The sequence below is a fragment of the Alligator sinensis genome, unplaced genomic scaffold (genome assembly GCF_000455745.1).
Source record: "Alligator sinensis unplaced genomic scaffold, ASM45574v1 scaffold777_1, whole genome shotgun sequence".
NCBI classification, from domain to species: domain Eukaryota; kingdom Metazoa; phylum Chordata; order Crocodylia; family Alligatoridae; genus Alligator; species Alligator sinensis.
Window position 1 is genome coordinate 1,192,198 of NW_005841882.1, and position 22,849 is coordinate 1,215,046.

General features: G+C 38.9%; 1 protein-coding gene across 6 annotated transcripts in view; it reads right to left on the bottom strand.

The window, feature by feature from the left end:
- The window catches only part of TNFRSF19 (TNF receptor superfamily member 19), a 122,985-nt gene that overhangs the window by 52,245 nt on the left and 47,891 nt on the right, over positions 1–22,849 (bottom strand). For all 6 annotated transcript variants that reach the window (XR_003092579.1, XM_025196619.1, XM_014516880.2 and 3 more), the window contains exons 4-5: positions 22,670–22,849; positions 17,156–17,241 (exon numbers count right to left, since the gene is read on the bottom strand). Coding sequence is in view for 5 of the 6 variants with exons in the window: in XM_025196619.1 (XP_025052404.1) it covers positions 17,156–17,241; positions 22,670–22,849 (266 nt within the window). In the remaining variant the exon portion in view is untranslated. The remainder of the gene's footprint in view (positions 1–17,155; positions 17,242–22,669) is intronic.

The window sequence follows — 22,849 nt, forward strand, 5'->3', positions numbered from 1 at the left end:
TTTCCTGCCTATGCAGGGGGTCGGACTCAATGATCTATTGAGGTCCCTTCCGACCCTAACATCTATGAATCTATGAACTGGGCCAAATTAAAATTGAACAGGAAAACATAACTAGCATTTCCTAACTTTTAAGATTTGTTTTGTAGGTAGCACGGTGTATGTACCCGTGTGTGTGTGTACACTAAATCCACTGTATCAAAGTCACTTTTTAAAATAATTTTTATTACATGCACTTTCAGAAGCTATACATTTAGTACCAATATGTTACAATTATTTTTGTATTTGCAGTATCCTATCTTCTACTGTAAATAAGGGTATACACTGTAGTTCAACAAACAAGATTAAAAGGCCTCAGGAACAATGGATTAAAGCCACAACTTGGAAGTCAGATGATAAGAGCTGCTAAATTAAAATGCATCCATCATTTCCATTAGGTGTGGTTTGCAGGCACAATTAAGCATAATGTTTTCATTGCACTTGGCAATTCACAATTATCCATCTATGATATTTACTCCTGTTACTATTGTATTTTAGCATCTTGCTTTCTAAGCATACCCTCACAATACACAGATCATCAGAAAGGTATTCAGTAGCCTAAAACTCCCAGTTAAATCACTGAGATTTAGCTCCGATTTTTTGTATTTGTGTTACAATACATCTTTACATGTTCCCATACATTTTTTTCTACAGGAACCCAGGCTTATTGAGACAGGATAGAAAGAATTGCACAGATGAATCAGGGTTATGTAGAATAGGAGGCTATTGTGTGTAAGCCTCTTGCTTCATTTGTTGTAGAGGCTGAGGGCATGTGCACTGAATGAAGCAAGAGACTGCATAAAGAAAAAGATGGTTTCCTAGTTAAGGCAGATGAATGCCACCCTGGAAACACGGACTTTTTCCCTCCCTTTGTCATAAAAATCTAATGTGATGCTGGTCAGTGGTCAAGTCACTTTAACCAAACTTTTTCCAAGTTGAGGCAGAAAGTGCTGTGAAAAAAATGTATGCAACCGAGTAAATAAAAACTGTATTAGAATGCATGTGCACAAGGAAAGCAAAATTGGGTTGCAAGAATAAGGTAGATTCTGGAACTTTCTAACTTTTGCGTGACTTGACCACTTTATTTTCATGTTCTTAGAATGTGGGTTTTTTTGTTATGTAATAACTATTTCATCAAATATGGTTAAGGGGTATCTTAACAGAAAAAGAAAAGCAAATTTTCAATATTGCATAAATTCTCTTTTCTTTCACCTCAAATTTATGCAAAAATATAAGGGATGAGGAAGGCCAAGTCTTAAAAAGAACAATATAATTATCTGGTGTCAAATATACAGTATTTTTGTTATTAATCCTTAAGTGCATGACTCACCATTTTGCATTATTGAATTTCATCCTATTTCTATCCCAGGCTTCAAAGTCATTCAGCTCTTGTACAATATCCCGATCCTTCTCTTGTCCCTCAGTATTCTTCATAAAGTTACTAAGCTGGGATTCCCAGTGTATATGGGCTACTGACTGCTGCTATCCTTATTTAAGGCTAGAAAATGTCACCAAATGAAGTAGATCATCTGTGCCAAGATGTGTCCCACCTATTGATGCTGCGGGACAATGGATGGAGTGTTCTCCCAGGGCTTGGGGGGCCTGGTTCTGGGTGCTCTGGGAATTCCCACACAGGATCGGGCCCCTCAAGTCCAAGGAGTACCTGTCCAGCTTTCCCCACTTATGGAGACATGGTCCAGAGATCCCAGGGACAAGTCTCTGTAAGAAGGAAAAGTTTGAGGGGCTCAATACTGCGCGGGAATTCGTAGGGCATGCAGGATCAGGCCCCTCAAGCCCTTGGAGCACCTGCCCAGGGCAGCTGGATACTATGGGCAGCTCTGGGCTGTTGGCACTCATGCCATAAAGTAAAAAGATGTGTGAACATCTTTCAGACACTGAAACAGTAACACAAGTTGATACCACCTTTGTCATGACCACAAATTTGGGGCATTTGTGGCATGACAAGGCCCAGAATCTCTGTTTGACCACATGTTTATGGTGGCACAACGTTGATGAAAAGTGGATTTCCATCCACTGAGGAACAGTACTCAGTTCATTGTCACTCTGCAGCTACCTTGTTTGGTCACATTCACTGGTGTGGGCGAATGTGAAAGGCTAAGGCTTGGAATATTTTGCAAAAATTTCTCTAGGTTAATTCAAGTCATTTCATGACAATAACTGAAATTAATATATATTCAGGATAAACACAAGATTAGAAAAAAAGGCATCAAAACTTTTTCAGTGAAGAATACATTTCTGAAAATTAGAAACCACATAAAAAAATCCTGCACAGAAATCTTACTGCAGTATTATGACCAATTGTTTTTTCCAGGTTATCTCAAACAACATATGATATACTAAAATTATTTTGAAAAAAATTCTTTAGTTCACTGCAATTAATTTTGAATAACATGAAGGCTAAGTAACAAGCATGTAGAGCCACTACATGCAATCAGGTGTTGTATACTGACCTTTAACTAGTGGGAGATTACTCATGAATTATTAAAGAATACTATAGTCTAACATCAAAGCAGTTACATACTTGAATGAATACGAGTTCTGTAGGTGGACCAAAGGGTCAAATACATTAATAAGTAAACATATGCGAAAGAATACAGGAATTGGTACTTATTCAATACAGGTCAACTATTAGTTCCTTCTTTGTAACTCAAGAGTTTCAAATTCACTTTAATCTTAGTGAAATTGAGCCAACCACCTACTCCATTAAAAAGTAGTGATTAAGTTAAATTTCTTGCAGACATTCTGTACCTAAAACAAACATTCAATGTGCCTCTGGCAAAGAAGGATACTAATTATAGGATTGACTCATGAGATGAAAGGTTGCACAAGTTACTACTAGCAACAAAAGTATGGTAAGCTGGTTTGTAAAAATTACTGAAATTCTCATACTCAGTAGCTAAGATGAGCATTTCATTTTGCGAGTACATTCACCAAGTTCAAGAAAAAAGCTAAAATGTTTCCAGACTATTAGGTTTTGTATTAATATAAATTAGAAATATAAACTGTAATTATTAAAGCCATGTTGAATTTCTTAACTAAATAAAAGAATAAACTTCCAACAATGCAAATATGAGTGTAACTCATAAATAGAATACACAGATAAGGTTCTGAATGTATTTTGGTAACTATAAACTTTTTAAATACAAAAAATAGTTTTTACAAAAGAATATTTAAAGAGTCACTGTAGAGTGAGGCTCCAGGACTTTGGTTCCAAGAATTTAAAGCAATCATAAAAGAAATACATCACTAAAGCCCCAAACATCTGTGGGGAAGGATATGCAAGCTCAAAAATAGTTTTGTATTTCAAGCTGAAGTTTCCATTGGGATTAGCAGACAGGATTGCCAGCTGGGAGTTAGAACAAAGATATGAGACTCGGGCTTCTGCCCTATTCATTACTATACACTGACTTTAACCTTTTGAATGCCAGATAAGCACCACTCATGTAAATTCCCATGAACAGATGCATAATCAGTCTCACAGAGTAGATTCATGAAGCAAGAAGTAAAATCTGACATTTCAGGACGTCTTAATGGACATTCCAATCTGTACTGCAATTTTTAAGTTTACTGCCATTTCTGGGCAAGTATTTTAGTGAGGTACCTTCAAATGAACTTGCTTTGAAATTCTGTGTTTTTATAGGTGTGTGAATATACACATTAGTAAGGCAGATAAAAGTAGATTATACGCAGCTATCATTAGTGTTATGCAACCTATGCTAAAAAGTGTACCTCTGCTCAGGGATATTTTCATTTGAAATTTATAAAATTTCTTATTTTTTTTCTCATTCAATTAGTCCTGACTACTTTGAGTTGTGTATAACACAAATGCCTTATAAAACATTTGTTATATGCCTTATACTCCCCTCTTTGTTAATTTATTCCTGGATTTCAGTTTATATTATGTAAAAAACTGATGGTACATGTAATAAATCTGAAAGTTATAATCATATGCTGCTTTTTTCCTGACAAATTCTTTACTAATAAAAGGGAAAGAAAAGTTTACAATATTTTAACGGATTTTTAAATTTAAAACATTTCTGATAGTGTTTTGTGAATGATAAATCTAAAGTTACTAAAAAAAATGGATTTTTTCTTCACATTTTTCCTTTTAGTGTTCAGATTTTCCAACTTTCTGATGTAGGTTTAAGGAACAGAAATGCACCCTTTAAAGTCAATAAAGAAAGTGAAGATGCTCATTTAACTACACAACTTCAGAATCTGGGTCTTTAAAATTTATATCATATAACCATGGACTCATGGTATTATCTGAATTTACAGTGCTATATGCACATTACTTTTAACCACCAAAATCTATAGAATCATAACTCCCAGCAGCTACTGGTAATATCTTCATTATGTCTTTCAAAAGTCAAATAGTTAAACCAAAGAAAAGTCCTCAGTCTTGCACTGCTATCATTGGCTGTAGGCCATGATGGTATCTGGGCTCCTTTATGCCCAATTCTTTTCTAAAGAAAACTAAAAACCTCCTCCCCTAACATTGCAGCTTTGAATTAACTGGAACAGAGGTGCTATCTTGGCATAAGCTGCATGTAGGGAGACTAAGGCTCACTGGTTTAAGTTAATTAAGAGGCAAATCTGTATAAGAAGATAATACTTTGAAAACTCTTGCACAATGTACACTACTGGCAGTCTCATCACTTGTACAATAAAAACTACCTCCTAATGATGGGAAGACAAAACTGTAGTTGTGATCTAATAATCTTTGCAAAATAGTACCGGTGGGGAGGGAAGGGGCAGGATGACATTTTTCCTCCAAAACAAAAACTAATCTACCATGAGGGAAAATTCCTCCACAAATCCAAATGTTTAATGCCATGCATTAAATACAGATCAACACATCAATATGCTCAACAAGTATCCAGCAATCAAAAAATACTAACAGGTGTTCAACCCAGTACACCCAGTTTATTCAAATCCAGATAACACTAGAGCTTAAGTGATGGGAGGCAGAGTGACAGGAAAAGTCTGGAGGCCCATAAGAAAGCATTTCCTTTCATTTCTGCAGTTTTCATAGTTTCAAGAACATCTGTGAGGGTCAATCACTATAATGGTGAGATTCAACCTCACTGGTTCCAGAAAAAGATAAACTTATGAAAGACTCCCATTGGTTCTGAATCACAGGATTATAGAAACTGGAGATGTGAAGGAGGTATTTGGTCTCTGGCCCAGCTGGGTGGGAGAGGAAGAGCTTTCTTATTTATCAGCTAATTAGAAGATGCTCCTCATGGATTTATCCTTGAATGTCACTATAAATTGTGATTTTTGAGGAGAGATTAATATGTTTTAAATTATTATATTAAAAGTAAAAGGACAGCTTGTTTACCTCCTTGTCTACACATCATTAATTTCAATACATTGGAAGGGGAGCAACATATACTAATTGCTGCTTTTTGGCAAATACTGGAAAAGAATTTTTTTCAGGTGGGACTGGAAATAGGTACTTTTTAAACTCTGCAGTGACTGAGTAACACTCTGATATTGGTTATTTATTAATTTAGAAGTTAGAAGATAATCATCATTCATTTTGAATCTCATTGGTTGGGCTGCATCCCTGTAACTTATCAGACTTTTCAAATAAAAACAAAAACTTAAGGTTTTTCTAAGCCACATTTCAGTTCAGAATGAACTTTCACAGATTGCTAAACCTTTGAAAAATAAAGGGGTTAGAAAGGAAATGCTGACACAACCCTAATTATGGCAATGTGTATGGAATCACTCTAATAAATTTTGCTGAGAAAAAAAATCACACACTGTAATTACTACATGTGGTGAGAATGAAAAATGAAACAGAGGGGGAGTGGAAGCCCATCCTTTAGTATCTTCTACAGAAATAAAAAAAATACAAAGAAATATGGAGACAAAAAAAATGCTTGGCTCTTCCTCTGTCATTGGCAGGGTCTGTGCTAGTAAACCAAAACTTTAGCTGCTATTTGCGACTGTGGACTCATAGGCTAGAGACAGACATTCATTACACGGTTTTCTGCGAGTGGTGCAGTTTAAATCAGCAATGAACAGAACACACTTTCACACTTTGAGGGGTGGGGGAGGAGGGGAGAGGCAAATCTTAGACCAGGTTCTGCCATTTTTAAACCTGTCTGTGCATCAAACTGTTATGGGTATAGACTGGTTTTGTGCGCCCAATTTCTGTTCAATTACAGGTACAGTATAGACCAGTTTCTGATCACTTATAGTTGGTAAAAGTATAACATCCATACCTGGTCAGAGTAATTTTTTAAGGATACTTGAGAATAATGGTTTAAAATTTACATGCACACATACATATACGTGTGTGTGTAAAATTTACACACACACATACTCGCTCTCTCTCAATGATTAAATGACACTGAATGAAATTAAAATAAGTACTGTACTTCAGAACAAAACTTTTCTAAATGGAAGACCATGAAGTATAGTCTTTATTTCTTCAATATAACAGGAAGATATCTTTTTCTTTTGGTGCTTTTGTTTAGTCAGTCAATCTAGTAATTACTATCATCCATTGCATACACTGATTGATATCTAGCCAGAATTTAGCCATCGAGGCAAATATGAAAAACAAGAAATAGAAAATCCTATTGTCCATCTTTCAGATATACAAACTTGTTCCCTGAACCACAGGATTATTTATTGCAGTCCAGTAGGGAATCAGGCACTGCAGTTTTTTTCCTTTGAAAATGATTTTAGTCCCAGACAGTTTACTTTTAGAATAATTTCTTCATAGTCCACTGAAGTAACTTGTTCATTTTCATCTCACTACCCATAACCATACTTTGGGGCCACTCTAGTCTATTCCTTTTATTCTTTTCCTGTGAAGTTATCTGTTCTCACTGGACTAGGTGGACTAAATCTTATTGCTTGCCCTTGTTTGCTCCTAGCTCTGTCCCCTTTGACATACACTGTGACTTCAAGTTTGCTGAAGATAAGAAAGCTTCTTCAATGTTTTGAGATCCATAAGCTTAGCCAGTTATTGCATTCCTGGAAGGAAAAGGAGAGATGGGGGAGGGGAGTGGCAAATGGAGAAGCCTAAAGAATAGATTTGATCAGTAAAAGCAGATAGTCTAGCTAATCCTTCCTGCTACCCGCCCCACCCCGCCCCTCCCCAGTCTCTATGAACAGAGACTACAGAAAGCCACAAACTACAACTAGATGGAGCTCAGATATATATATATTTTAATTCCCAACCTTCTGGAAGTGTAGCCTTTATCAGTTTATACCTAGTTTCTATTTCAAAATCTGTACAAATTCTTAAATCTGTAGAAATGGCTTTCCATTAAGAATCATCTTACTTTGTGTTAGAGTTGTGTTGTAGCTGTGATGGACCAGGAAATACTCAAGAGGCAAGGATTTTTGTGGGAAATAGCTTTTATTGGACAAAATGTATGGTTCCCATATACTTAGATAAGCTTTCAAATTCAGTGCATTTTTCTTTAAGTCTCCCTCTATTTGAAAGCTTGTCTATCCCAACCATGCAAATTGTCCAATAAAAATATCATCCAAAAATTCTGTCTCATCTTCATTTGCATATTTTTCATCAGTATATCCAACCATCATAAAATACTTTATTATATGGTGTTTTATTTTTTAAAAACTGAACAGATAAAGGAAGAGTCTTATGATTTTCCTTGCAGGATGCAAGAGAGTCAATGAGTTAGAATGAGAGAATGAAGAAGTGATTTTGTTACCCAAAGAATGTGTGTAAACTGGATAATCAAGTACACTACAACATAAAACTTAAGTAGTCATGGAGACAGTTCCACAGGAGAGGTTTAATACTGTTCGTGATGCCTAACTTTCAGGCACTTGACTACTTGTTTAATATTGTTGATTCTTAATATCCAATTTGGGTACCTACCTCTCCCTGTATGAAGGATAGGGGAGAAGTAGGCATCAAGGAGTAGGATTAACTGATTCTTGGGGGAAGGGCAACGTTCTTGGCAAGCAGGAAACACTGAGGAGACAGGTAGGATTTAAGCCCTGACTCAGGCATTTAGATGCCTTACTCTGGGGTGGTACTTTCCACTACAGCCCTAAGCACTTAACTCCAGAAGAGTGTTCCAACTCCTAAATTCAAATGATTGAGCAGGTGTCAGTTCCTCCTTCCATAAGACAGGAGCAGTTATTGTCCCCCTTTTATCTAATACTTCCCAATTCTTTGGCACCCTGCCCTTCTGGCTCTTTGACAGTCTGGCTGGCTGGCTGATGGGAGTCAATGCTCCTGGAAAACCTAAAAGTCCTGGCTTTGGCAGTCTGAGCTCCCAACGTCTCAAAATTCTGGGCGGGTTGTCAGGCACGCTTCCTCAGAGCCAGCGCTTCCAGGGGTCCTGGCTTCCCAAGCAACTCAGAAGTTCAGGGAGCCTTAGAAATGTTCAGAAAAGTTAGAAACAAACTTGTTTCAGACTTCTCAAAATTAAAAACCATGATTGCCGTTTGGTGAGAAGTTTCATTTTTATTACATTTTGAAACTTTGGGGTTTTTTTAAATTTTGTCATTTTCTACAGAACAAGATTTTCAGTTTCTGGTCTCCTTTGTTTCTTATCTATGTTTGATGTTAAATGATAAGTAATCTATGTAATAAAATATTAGTGTAGTTAAAGGCATAGAGAAATGTGAAAGAATGAAGAGCAACCGGAAGGAAAAATTAGTTAAGCTGGTATGAAGAAACAGTCAGTGGAAAACTGAGGGGAAAGATTGCAAGTCTCTGACTTGCTTTTTTTGTTTTTGATTTGATGAAGAGGGTGGTCCTCAGCATCTGAAACAAACCAGGAAGGAAATTGATGGAGGTGGGGCCCCGCTGAATTTAAATAACACAAGAGACCCTTAACTTTGCCCTAATGTAGCCAGAGCCATTAGCCCATCTAGAGGCCAAAGAGAAGGAAATCTTTTAGAAATCCTTTATAGAGATTACCAAAAAACTCCCTTGGGTCTGGCCAAATTAACTTTTCCCCCCAGTTTTGCAAACATATTATTTTGAAGGAGACATTCCAGGACAAGGTGAATGTGCAGTTGTGTTGTGTCTAGTGTTCTGAGAAAATAAGAATGTCTTCCAAATATGAGACTTCAAACAGGTCGAATACATCCATAAAAATATTGTTTATACAAGTCTGAAACTTAGCTGGGACATAAGACTGAAAGGCATAATGATGCAGAGGTAGATCAAACTGTATGACCCTCAGGGGGGATTGTATACTAATTTTGAATGGTAACTCACCACAGAACTCAGTCTACATGGAACTGCAACCACCTGTCCTTCTTAAAAGAAAATTACTAAAACAGCTGACAGAGATGAGTGAGTTTGTCTTGGAGGCAGTCTCTCAGAGCCGAAAGTTCTGTGTCTGATAGCAAGTTTAGACCACCAAAGGCTATTGGTTTGCTACCCTAGGATGGAAAAATAAAAATAAGTCTATCAGGTAGACACACTCTTATCAGAGATCTGGGGCAGAAAGTTTTCCAAAACAGAAAATTTTCCATTTCTAAAAATTCATTGTTTCATAAAATTCATTAGTAACAATGAATGGATGCCAAAAACAATATTAGGCAAGCTTGGCAGTTTCAAAGTTGTAATTAATGTTTTTCAGGTGATTATCCCTAAGAAGTATGTGAGAGAATACATATATGTTTTATTGATTTGTAAACAGGAGGGTAAATATACTCACATAATAATCCAAACCAAAAATCAAGTTATTATTTCACCTAATTGGCTGTGCAGGTCAAATCAAAACCAAAGCTAAAATTCTTATTTAATCTCAGACTGCCAGTGAAAGCAAAACCAAAACTGTGATTTATTTTTTTTTCACTTTCAGTTCAGCAACCACACACAGCAGTGTCTCATTTCTTTTCTTAAGTTCGGGAAGGTGGAAGTGTTTGCATAAGATATGTTATTTTTTAGTGCTTTTGGTTTCAAGTAGTCATAATAATGCCTAATTAGAAAAAAAAAAACTACTGTAGTGTGTGGCATCATTCTAGTGAAGTTCAAGCCACTGAAAGAACGAAGAAAGTTGATAGAGATAAATACTGCAGGCAGGAGTATGCTAACAATGCAACAAGAATGAAGAAACATTTAATAACATGTAGAAACTGTCCTGAAAGAGTACAAGCCATATACAGAAAGCTAATACAACAGTGGTGGAACAGCACCATCTGAGAAAAGTCTACTTCAGGAATCCTATGAAAGTAAACAAATTAGTATGTTAAACAACACACAGTATTGACTAGCATCTATATTGTTTTAAAACATTATAATTTTAAAAGTTGTTAATGCAACTCTGGACTAGTATTCATTTATTTAAAATAATAAAGTATCCTGCTTTTCTGCTTGCACTAAGCATCCAAAGTCGCTTAAGGCTTAACAATATATTTTTTTTAAATTACGTAATAGATAAATAGTTAACTATTTCAACCCAGCAGAGTGAGTTTAGTCCTCTGGCCAATGACAGAGGCCAGACTATACTTCCCTTTGGCTCTGCAGTCCCAGGGCAGCTGAGCAGCAGTGTTCTTTCTGGCAGGGAGAGGGGAAGCAAGCTCCCTGCCGCTTCTCCTTCTGATAGATGAGGGCAGACTAGAATAGGCTAAAATAAAAATCTTTTCCCCCTTTTGTTGCAGGAACTTGGCAGCCCAAGTGAAATAGCAGATTTGCAAAAAATGAAAATGTTGAGCTTCCAGGTCTGGGGAAAGAAGAAGCAGGATCCTTGCTTTCAAGATCACTGTCACCATACATGCAATCCACCATGAGTAGCTGTTCAAGACAGTCAAGCTTTTTATCATGCTTTGTGGACAAAACATCAAAAGAAGATCAAGAAAAAGCATTAGCTCGAGCTATATTTGCAAGTGGTACACCTCTTTCCATAACTGAAAATCAATACTGGAAAGAACATTACAAACTAATTCACCCATCATATACGTTACTGTCACGTTATTGCTTATTGCATTCTCTCTTAGATAAAGAGTATGACAGAGTTTAAACAATGGTTATTCAAAGGATTATTCAAACAGAATCACTAACTCTGATGTCAGATGGATGGACTGACATTGAACATTTGTTAGCAACACCTGGACCAATATTCCTGAAAGCAATTGCTACCAAATCTTCTCGTCATACAGGTGAATACATAGCCAAATTACCAAGTGAATCAATAGAAAGTGCAGGTCCCTCTACGGTACGAACCCTTGTAATTGATAATGCGAGTAACATGAAAGCTGCATGGCAAATATTAAAGGCAAAGTATCCTCATTTAATAGTATTTGGCTGTTTTGCTCATGGGTTGAATCTTCTGGCAAAGGACATAGTAAGTGTGAATATAATGAAGACAATAATGACAAACTGCAAAGCAATTGTGAAGGTACTGAACAATCATCATGTTGCTAACCAGACTTTGAAGAAATTACAGAAAGAGAAGCAGGGGAAGAAAAGTGCACTTTTACTGCCAGGAGAAACTAGATGGGGCTCAGCTACAAAGTGTTTACATAGTTTGCTGCAGGCAAAGAACTGTTTGCATTGTACTTCAATAGATAATATAGTATCCCAGATTATTTCTGTGAACATTCGGAAGCAGCTTCTTGGCAACAATGTGTTCTGGGTTCCAGTTCAAGGAGCATTCAATTTCCTACTACCAGTTTCAGTGGCTATCAAGAAACTTGAAGGAGATACACTAAGCCTTTTAAATATTCCAGAGAGATTCAGACAACTGAAGGAAAATCTAAATGAGCTTTTGCTTTCTTCACCTCAATCCAAAAAAGAAGTAGAAGCAGTAGTAAAATTAATGTTTACTAAGAGATCTGAGTTTTGCTCTCACCCAGTTCATCTGGCACAAACCTTTTGGATCATCAGCACAGAGGACAACATTTATCAGAAGATGAATTATCTACTGCTTTCAATACAATTATGGAAGTAGCTAAGAATGTCCCCAACACTGACAAAATAGTCATGATGACAGACATTGCTGAGTACCACGCAAAACAAAAACTTTGGAGCAAAGACATCATTTGGCAGGCAGCAGAGAATGTCTCCTCTCACATGGTGGCAGGGATACTGTAACACCCGACTGCTGTCCAGGACTGCTCTAAGGATCCTAAGCATTCCACCAACAGCAGCTTCTTGTGAACGGAACCAGAAGGCTTTCAGCTCAATCAAGACACAAAAGAGAAACAGACTAACAAATGAACGCACCACTAAGTTTGTTTCTATTTCTCAAAATCTCTTTGCTTCTGGAGAATCAGTCAGAAGCACAATTAGTGAAGAAGATGCAGTGTGATGATAAGTTGCCCTTGCCCATAGACTCATTGGTAAAGCCATTCTTTAATGAAAGAGAATGTAGTTCAAGTAGTTCTGAATCAGATTTGCCTCAAGAGAGTTAAACTCTGTTGAAGTAGATGAGTAGACAACCATGGCATATCATGCACAGTTCTTTGGGTGTGCTAAAGTTAGTGTCTCAACAGTTTTCAGTACCTTTATTTTTTTTCTTAAATTTAAACAAACAACGTAAGGGAAGTACATGCCACTGTGTATTGTCTTTAAATTTTTACAAGTATTCCAATAAAAATAATTTATTTCCACATAAAACTTTGAATTTGTTTGAATAAAACATTTAAACCACATTAAGTGTGCTCTATTTATTTTTTTTCCTAATCAAATATTTCAGTTCAAATACTTGTGGCTATTGGGACATAAAATTAACATGGGGGTACTTTTTTAGTTTTGTTTACTAAATATAAATCAAATAAACATGCTAAATCAGATCACGCGCTATTTAGGGCATTGGAAAATTTTCTGGAAAACCCAGATCTCTGACTCTTATTGAACAAATGGAACCCCCCCCCCCTCTCAGCTCGTGGTACTGCAGTGTGTTTCACACTGCCTGACTCTGCAAGCGGTGGGCACAGTTGTTGGAGTGTTGTGTGGTGTGTTGCAGCCATTTTGGAGGTTCCTGGCATATTGGGACCTACTGCCCTGGAGTCAGGGACCTACCTCCCTTGCAGCCACACCTCACCTCACTAGGTTAGTTTTGGAAGCAGTATTCCAAATAAGGCTGGATTCTTTCAGAGTACCACTGGATGGTAGAGCTATGTAGGGCAAGGCAAGAAGTGGTAAGTATAGTGGATCAAGCCAAAACTAACAATTTATAATGGATTCAGATAGTAGCCTCAAAAACAGCCATCTTGAATGTAATCAGCCCATAGGTTTGCCATGGGAATGCCCTTATGCTGAACTAGGATCCAGGTGGCTCTAGAAAATTCCAAAACCACAAAATTAACAAGAGCTGTGGAATCTACAACACCAATAGGGGTAATGATTTCCATAGCAGAAACAGAGTGAAAAGCTACAAGGGAGCTAGAAAAAAGATGCAGATACAGGAATGGCAGTAAGATGTTTATGGATGCAGTGCTGGAGGTACACTGCTCAGCTAAATGGGTTACCTTCCTCAACAGGTCAGACCTAGACAGAAATCCCTGATACAGCTCAAATCTGGTCTTCAGTAGGCAATTCATGGCACGATGTCTGGGCCCACCACAATACCTCCTATGCAACAGTGGTTCTTTTTTTTTTTTTCTGTCAAGTGTTTCAGCTCACCTCTTTCTGTCTGGAGGCCAGTCATGATGAGAAACAGGTCAACATCAAACACTCCGAATCAGGAAGCTGTAAACCAAGCTGCAGTTAGGATGCCAGAGATTACATCCTAATCAGGAAGCTAAGGAAACAGGCCAGCATCAAAGGCCCACGGATCAGTATCTCAGTAGCAGTCAGGAGCAAGCCAAAGTTAAGAAGCTATATACGGATACCAAGTATGCAGCAAGAGGGAGCAAGAGCAGGGACAAAAATCAAGGCAAGGTACCAGGATCAGGACAGTCTACAAGGCTACCAAAAGACTTGCTTACAGACAGTCTGCTATGCTGGTTTTTAAGGCTGTGCTTGGGACAGGGCTGGCTTCCTGCCAGCATAGCAGCCAATGACTGCCTACCACAGGGATGGCTCGTTCCAGTTGTAACAGTGACCCATTGCACAAGGCAGCAGAGTGTTCAGCCACACAAGCAAAGAAACAAGCCCTGTCTATCCAAGCCTGTTGTGTGCATGACAATCCCAGAAATGGGTTGATAAGGATTATCTGCAAACACCCCAAGCCACCACTCTTGAACACACTGGAAACACAAGTCTTGAACTCAGTGCCAGTCTCTATGCATCTCCCCCTCTCCCCAGGAAATCCTAACCACCTTACTTCTTGCGTTGATATGTGAAGAGCAGAAACTGCTCTTCCTTGCATCTGGACCAACATGGCAACAACACTACAACACTACCAAAACATGGTAGATATTGAAATTCACTATTTAAAATGGAAGATTAACAGCATGAAGAAAAAAAGGAGCCAAAATAAACAGTAACATCAATTTCCAAAGCTTATACAGAGCACCCCCCCCCCCAAATCATCACCAGAGTACTTACCATCTGCAGCTGTTGGGCTAAACAAAAGTAATTGTTCTACTAGGTACTTAGCTTAGGTTGTATCTGCTTCTTCTCAGACTTGCCCAAAAGCTTGTCTACCACCTCTCCCAGCTATGCAGTTGGCCCAATAAAAGATATTACCAAACAAGATAGTTTTTCAGTGAGTACTGAAAAAAGTGCTTTAAGCAAATACATGAGTGCTTCTCTCTCTCTCTCTCTCTCTCTCTGAAAAATTGTCTTACCTACATTATTCCAAGCATTGACAATGTTCAATACTATGGAAACTCAACAACAATGAAACCAGCTAAAGCCCAATTCTCTCTCATTAAAATTACAAGAGAAAATTCTATTAATATTTTGGATAGTTTTCTTTTCCATTTGTTAATTATCAAACATTTGTCTTCAAATGAGAGTCCCAATCTCTGCAAAATGTGCACAAACATATGCCCTTATGGCTCTTCAGTACTAATGATAAATGTGGCATTCGCAAATCATTTCTAAAAGCTTTAATTACAGGACAAAGCAGATGAATAAAACCCCAAATGCACATTTACAACAGTAGCTGCAAAAGAAGTAGTAAAGAAAAATGTGTTTTTGGTAAAAGTCTACCTTAGTCTGACAGGGTTTCTTCAAATGGAAAAATATAGGTTTGTTTAACTGTATTTGATGTATTTTCTTCCTATTTTTTCTTTATTTCATCTAATATTTTGTAAATCTTAAAACTAGCTAGAAGTGTCATATTTATTCTAAGTCATCATTTCTCTTCTGGAGAGGTAGCAGTCAGGGATAGTCTTACCCTACCTGTCTCTTCATGTTTTACAGTTGTGTTTGTTTTGTTTTAAGAAGATAGATGAGAAGTACTGGTGCCATTCACTCAATTGCCATGAATATTGATGACTTCACCTCATTTATAAAGTGAATTTATGCAGACATTGCAAAAATACACTGGTCACTCCTAATCTGATGTCTGGATACTTTACCAAGGTGTAGAAGCAAGTATTTATAACTTATCTGAATTCAATATTTGAAAATGTTATGTCTGCATATAATTAATTTTCTATTCCACTAAATACAGAGAATTCATTGTCTTCTCTTTATCTACACAAAGAGAACAATTTTCTTTCTTAGTCATTAAGTCTTTATTTTTCCATTATAGAATTCTTTCAACATTGTCTTTAACAATCCACAATCTGTTTTTTCATGAGTAAATATTTAAACCAGATCTGTTTTAAAATGTCTGCAGAAAGACAGAAGATGAAAGCAAGTATTTAGATTTATAGCTAACTGGGTAATAATCAACTGCTACCAGTCCTCACCCATGTCTCAGACTTACCATGAACCTTTAGCCTAGGAAGTTCATGACCCGATGGTAGTGTTTGTAAGCAAATAAGAACTTGCCAAAGCCCCTCACAAGACAGTTAATTTATTGGGGTAAGACATTTAAACTTTTCCTTTTCATCTAAAATGGCTCTGAGTTAGCTGCACAAATATTTGTCTTTATTTTACTTTAAAAGGAAAAAGGGATAGGAAAGGTAGAGTATTGGTACTTGGCTCTACCCATTAATAATTTTTTACACCTTTCTAAAGGAGCGTTTCCACACAGTTCAATAAATGTAAGTAAAAAAAAAGAAAATAATGTACTAGTTAAATATCTAAAACTAAACAATATTAACCATCAGGGAGTAAAAAGAACCCCAAAAAACACCCAAACACAAGGTTTCATGCTTTTGTATTTACACTTCCCAGTACAGCTGTATCATTAGAAGATTTAAGAGAGATATTTATTTTCAATTCCTGAAACAAAAGAAGTGTATATATCAAATTGCTTATCTGGGTCCAAATTAAACCTTGAAATGTCTTGGGCAATTCTGCTGTGTTGAAGATAGCTGTTCTAAGTACGTCAGAACAGAATTAGGTCCCTCATGTCACGTTGGTCTCATTATAGTGAAAGCTACATTTAACAGAAAGCATGTTAACAGGTTAAATGCTTGACCCTATAAAACTAATTGAAAAACAATCCAACTTTCTAGACATACATCATAACTGGAGGGAAATTATTATAGAGACTATAACAAGCTGACTGATTTATTATTGCCACTAGAGAAACGTAACTTAATACTTTCAAATGTTTCAATCTTGAATAAAAACTGAACAATTCTGACACAGAACATTGTTCTCAAATAATAGCAGAAATCCAAGAAAAGCTATGTTCCAAAATCTTCTCTTTTCAAAAGAAACTGTCTGAAAACTTTATTTAATCAGGAAAAATGAACTAGTCTACAATTTTTGCAACAAAAATCCATGAAATTCAAATAGCAGCATCATTTCAAAATCCTATGGGTAGGCAGAGAAGAGTCTGCCTGACTGATACATTATCTGTTGGGAGCCCAGGATCCTCAGTATTAGATCCACTTATATGCCTGGTATGTTAAATTAAATCCATCCCCGCATCTGTTTTCATTCCTCCACATGTCATGATCAAGAACTTACTTTCTTGTTAAGAAAATATGATTAAATAAGAAGCACATGGTTCAGTTTCAGCAACAAAATTACAGCTTTTCTTAGCTTTCACACTAAGGTATTAAAAACAAAATTAAAAAAGGCAAAAGTTAATCCAGTTCCAATTGGCGATAAAACAGCACTTACAGTGAGGTTCGTAGGGAGGAGGGGGATCACCACAAGGGACACACTCCATGTCTTGAAAGCCTCCAAGCTTAGTCTTCCTGTAAAATCTAGAAAATAAAGCAACTGCCCATATTAGTTAATAATAAAATAATTGATGTTTATAATACTGTCTAGAGATTTGAGTGCTGTGCTTGGGAGCATACAAACACTGCATGAAACAAGTCCTTACCCTGAGTTTACCATCTAAACAGGATATATCAAAGAGCGGAGATAATCTAGTGTTAGCCATTGGATCCTGCTGCCGGGTATCATATTTACACACATACAAAGAGCACCCTGTCCCCAAACATCAGCTGTCCAAAACTGAGATGTGTGTCTTAAGCAGGGAAGCTGATTTTTCTTCATTGGAATAGAAGGCATAAAGGAATAGAAGCATGCAAGATGGCTGCCAGCTTTTCTCTGTAACAGAAAATAGGAGGAGTGGAACAGTTAAATAAGAAGCCAAAAAACTGCTGCCAATTTGAGAGCATCTGTAGAAGGGTTAACACCAGACTCCATTCCTTCTGCTTACTGCCTGAGAGAAAATCTGGCAGCCATCTTTTAGCACAGACTCTCTATGAAAAAGGCAGCTCTAGGCCATGGTTCTGGAAGTCTCACACACATATATACTCTCTCTCTCTCTTCAGATATATCACGACAGCTCTGTCATGAAATATAATGGGAATGACCTGTGGAATGATGATGTTAAAAAACAAAGATAAAAACAAATAACCCCCACTAAACTTCAAAAGCATATAAAATCACTAGCGAATTGCCCATTATGATGGGGTGGGGGGCATGGGGACAGAGGTCTGCATCCGCCCCCCTCCCCCACCTTGGGTCAGGACAGAGGCACTCCCCACTTCCCCCCGCAGCTTTGGGATGGGTCCTTGGCCGTCCCATGCCCCCACCCCACTTCAGGCCAGTGCTGGTGCTGTTCCCCCATTCTCTCCCTGCTGCTTTGGGTTGGGGCCCGGGTCTGGGTCAGTTTCCCCCTTCACCTTCAGGCTGGGGCCACTCCCCACCTCCGCCTGCCGCTTTGGGACAGAGCCAGGGCTGTTCCCCACCCCCCACTGCTTTGGGCTAGGGCCACTCCCCATTTCCCCCCACCACTTGGGGCCTGGGCTGTTTCCCCCCCCTTCACCTTTGGGCCAGGGCTGGGGCTGCTCCCCTCCTCCCCCCACTGCTTCAGGCCAGAGCTGGTGTCAACCCCCCCCACTCCTTCCTGCTCCCCTTCCTCCCCTGTTTCCCACCATCTCCCCTCCATGCTGGGTGTTAGGGGCCTTGGGACTCCAAGAAGCCAACCTGGGGGGGCAAGGCCAGCACTGCTGGCCTCACCCCACCCCCTACTCCATCCCCTCTGTTATGGTGACACTCCGGTCCCTGCTGTCCCCCTTTGCCCCCAAAAAGCAGGGAAGGGGGGCGAGGCCAGGGAGAGGGGGGCAGGGGGATTAGCAGGGGAGCGGTGCGGAGCTGGCTTCGCCCCCCTCCGCTCTGGCCCCTCAGTCCCCACTGTTATGGTGGCGCTCCACTGTCTGTCTCTGCCTGTGTAGAGCACTCTGATTAGCTGCTGAGACAGCCAATCAGAGTGCGAATAAAGTGTTATGGACAGACAGGCAGGCTAAGGCTTTTGTAATATTACAATAGGGCTGGAAGGGACCTCAAGCACCATGTAGACCATTGGGGGCCAACCTTTTTGGCAGGCGTACCACAAATTAGCCCCGTCCCTGAATGCCACTCTGATCTTTTTCCTTTATCAGTCTGCTCCTTAGCTTTTTGCTCTCTGCTCCATGTCCTGATCTGCTTTCTCCTTCCTGTATAATTGGCCATTGTGCTGCCTGTCCCCAGCCCAATCTGCCATGTGCCACACACATAGGCTGCCCTAGACCAACCCCTCAGTACGGATCTGTCTGGCTTGCAAGACAATAGATTTGTGCCATGTGTATTAGTTTGTTAAACAACTGTAGGTGTGGTTATAGAGCCCAATTTTTGAGTGACAATCCCTTCTGTACTTATCATATGTGAAATTTGTATCAAACAGTCCTGAGTTTCCTCTTTTTTCTGCATGTTGGATTCTCTCCTTGAAAGCCTTCACTCCATGCTTAATAGATTGTTTCCAAATGATTTAATCCTCAGCAATCTCCTCCCAGTCATTTGGCTCAACATTTTTTGCCTTCATTTCTCTCTTGCAAATATCTTTGAAACAGAGATAAGGATGCCCATGTGGTCTTCATCCTGTAAGGTGTTCTCTATACAGAGATCTTTGGGTACACAGCCACTGTCCATTTTCTTTCTATGACCAAGCCGAAGTCAGTACTAAGAGTGAATGCTCATAATGCTGGCATGTTCCATGGCTTCAATGTAGGTTGTTTTTTTTTCCCCCACCAGTAAATTTTTAGAATGAAGCCAAGGCAACATAAAAGTAGAAGCTGTTGAGTCAGTGTTCGTGAGTACAGTGTGTGGCCTGGGATTTGCTGCCACACAAAAAAGAGTTGATGATGCAAGCACAATCTACTTTAACTTTAGTCTTAACAGTCAGTCTGTTGTTGTTCCACACACATTTGCTCAGCATACTCATGCTACCTGATGCTTTGCCAATGCAGGTATTCAGTGCACCCTCAAGTGACAACTTGTTGGTAACAATGGACTCAAGGTACATAAATTTACTTACAACATTCAGTACTTTTTAACCTATCATGATTGCTGGTGGTGAATCAATGTTCTGGCTCGTAACATTGGTCTTCTTGATGCTGACTATAAAACTGAAATCTTGGTAGGCATGAGCAAAGCAACTGATCAGGCTTTGAAAGTTGCTCTGTGTGTGCTATTAGTATGGCATCATTGGCAAACAGCAGCTCACAAATCAAAACTTTCTACACTTTATTCATTGCTTTAAAGTGTGTATGGTTGAATAATTTTCCATCTGAGCATACGTAGACAGATTCCATTGGTAATGATCCCAATAGCATGCATCGGAAGAAGAGAAAAGAACATCCTGAACAGGGTTAGAACAAGGACCTAGCCCTGCTCAACTCTGCTTTCAATTTCAAAAGCCTCAGATGTTGATCCATCAGAGCTGACTGTTCCCAGCATTCCAACATGGAAAGAACGGATTATGCTGTGGAGTTTTTGTCGGCAGCTAAATCTTTTCCAATAATGTGAAGATGCCTTTTCAGCTCACAAGCTTGAAGGCCCTGGTCAGGTCAATGAAGGCAATACATAGGTATCTCCTTTGTTCCCAAGAGTTTTCTTGGGTTTGCTAGAGTGAGAAGATCATATCTATGGTAGACCTACTAGCCCGCAAGCTGCATTGTGGTTCAGGGTAAACACTGCAATATTACGCAGTAATTCCACTGATTTCAATTAAACTACTCACAGTGGGTAGAGTTGTGCATATGTGTAAGTTTTTTGTAGGATCAGGGCTCAGAATTATTAAGTTTTTGAAGAATGCTTTAAAAATGACTGGTTAAAGTTTATCAAGCTCCACTGTAGATATTGCCTTAAGCTATACTATACAGAAGGGGAAAATAAGCACAAACAAGATAGGTAAGTAATTATGGCTCCCATCCAAGTCACTGAAATCAACTGGCTTCAAGGGACTAAAAAGCATAGTTCAGTCTCTCACTGTTGTAGCTACTGTTTTTCAACACTGCATGCATACACACATTCCAAAAATCTGGGAGAATTCTCCCAGGTTTGTTCTCCTGGTAGAAAAACTTACCCAGAGACATCTGAACAGACACTTGAATGCTGAGCCCCTGAAGAATAGAGAGCATACAGTATTGGTGCTGCACACACATTTCAGCATGCTTGGAGGCTTCCTCAGTCTGCCTGGAAACAGGTGGCAGCAATGCACAGGGCAGCCATGATTGGTTGACTCAGATTGCTCAGGGTCAGCCTGTGTCTCCCTGTAGCACAATGTGGGGATTGTGAAGGACATGTGTTCTGCTCCCTGCTCAACTAGAGCAGAGTCCAGCCAAGGCAACACACTGTCTCCCTGAGGAAGAGGGAGCAGGGCAGGCAGAAGCAAAGCACCCTTGAATGCTGGAGGACTGTGCTGTGGCTTTTCTCAGAAGTGAATATGGACAGACATTTACTTTCCCAGGAGCACTTTAACCCTGGCTGTTCCCAGGTTCTCTCTCTCCCAGAGGAGCCATTTTTGGTCTGGGAGAAAAAATCCAGATCTAGTTCTCTCTCATTTCTATTAAACAGTTTTAGACAACAAAGCAGAGTATGCTGTGAAGAATACTTGTTTGTCTGTATGTATTCAGAAGACCAAGTTATGTCCTCAAATGTGGACATCCCATTCAAGTCAAGGAATGCACTGTATTTACTTGCATACTGCATTTACTCATATACCGTGTGTACTTCCCCCACTACATAAAGTCAGGGTGCTCCAAAACTGGGTACACATCTTACTCAGGGAAGCTGATCCTTCTTTGCTAGAACAGAAGCAGTGAAGAATAGAAGCACATGGACACTGCCAAGATGGCTTCTCAATCTCTCTGGCCCCAGTAAGAAGAGGAGGAATCATCCTATGTTACATCTCTCACAGGTGCTAAGGAATTTGCAGTAGTTACTAGCTGAGCACTGTAGCTTATGCCTGAAGTAGCCACTGAAGTGGCTTAAGGCAAGTGGGTTGCCGCACATAATCTGTAGTATCTTGATGAGATCTGTGGTGTGGAAACAACATTCTTATTTACAGGAATTTATATAAAGAACTATTTACGGCACAGAAGTAACAGTCTTACTACTGTTCTTGTAAAAATCAGGGACTTAGTCTTGTTGCTGTCCTGCTGCACCAGGAAGTTCCTGCTGCATCATGCAGACTGTTTTCTGAGATGCCACATTTCCTGGACATTTATGTTTCCAGACGGCTTACTCTATGTCCCAGAGTTGGCCATGACACTGCAAAAATCGTTTTCTTGTAATTTTGCCTTCCAAAACAATGTGCATGTCTTATTTGGGAGAGTGTCAGAGATGAGAAAACAGGCAATGTGAATGTTGAGCACAGAATTTAGTTCTCGTGATGCAATAAATTTCATAATTAAACATATATAGTGTTTTTAGAAAAGAAAATATTTTCAGGATTATGATGGAAAATGATAAGGGTTGAGCTACCAGTAAAGTTTCCAAAATAGACAGGTTTAAATTAGACTATAGAATAGTTTGACTTTGCTGTGTTGATAATACATGTGAAAGAGCCTACCAGGATTAAAACTCTATTACGTTTTGGGAGCACCATATAGATGTTACTCCTATAGGAGAGTATTATCCCGATTTTACAGATAGAAAAATTGAGATAGAAAGTGAAGCAATGTGTTCAAAGACATACCTAAACTTTTGCAGAGTCCATGACTAAAATTTAGATAAGATTACAGCAGAATCTAGGACATTCATATAAATAATCATGTACTCATTTCTCCAAGAAACACCAACTTGCAATCATTAATATAATTTTTTTTAATGTTCTTTTATTTCTAGAAATAGACTCACCCTGGTAAGCAGTCCCCACATATTGCATTGCTCATGGCAGAGCAGTTGGTCTTCTGAAATCGGTTAACTAGTGCACAGTCCAGACAAGGCTTGCACTTCTGAAATCCCCAGTCCTCCTTGAATCTGTTTGGCCTGCATGTCATGCACTGTGCATCCTCCCCATATCCAAAGCCGCATTCC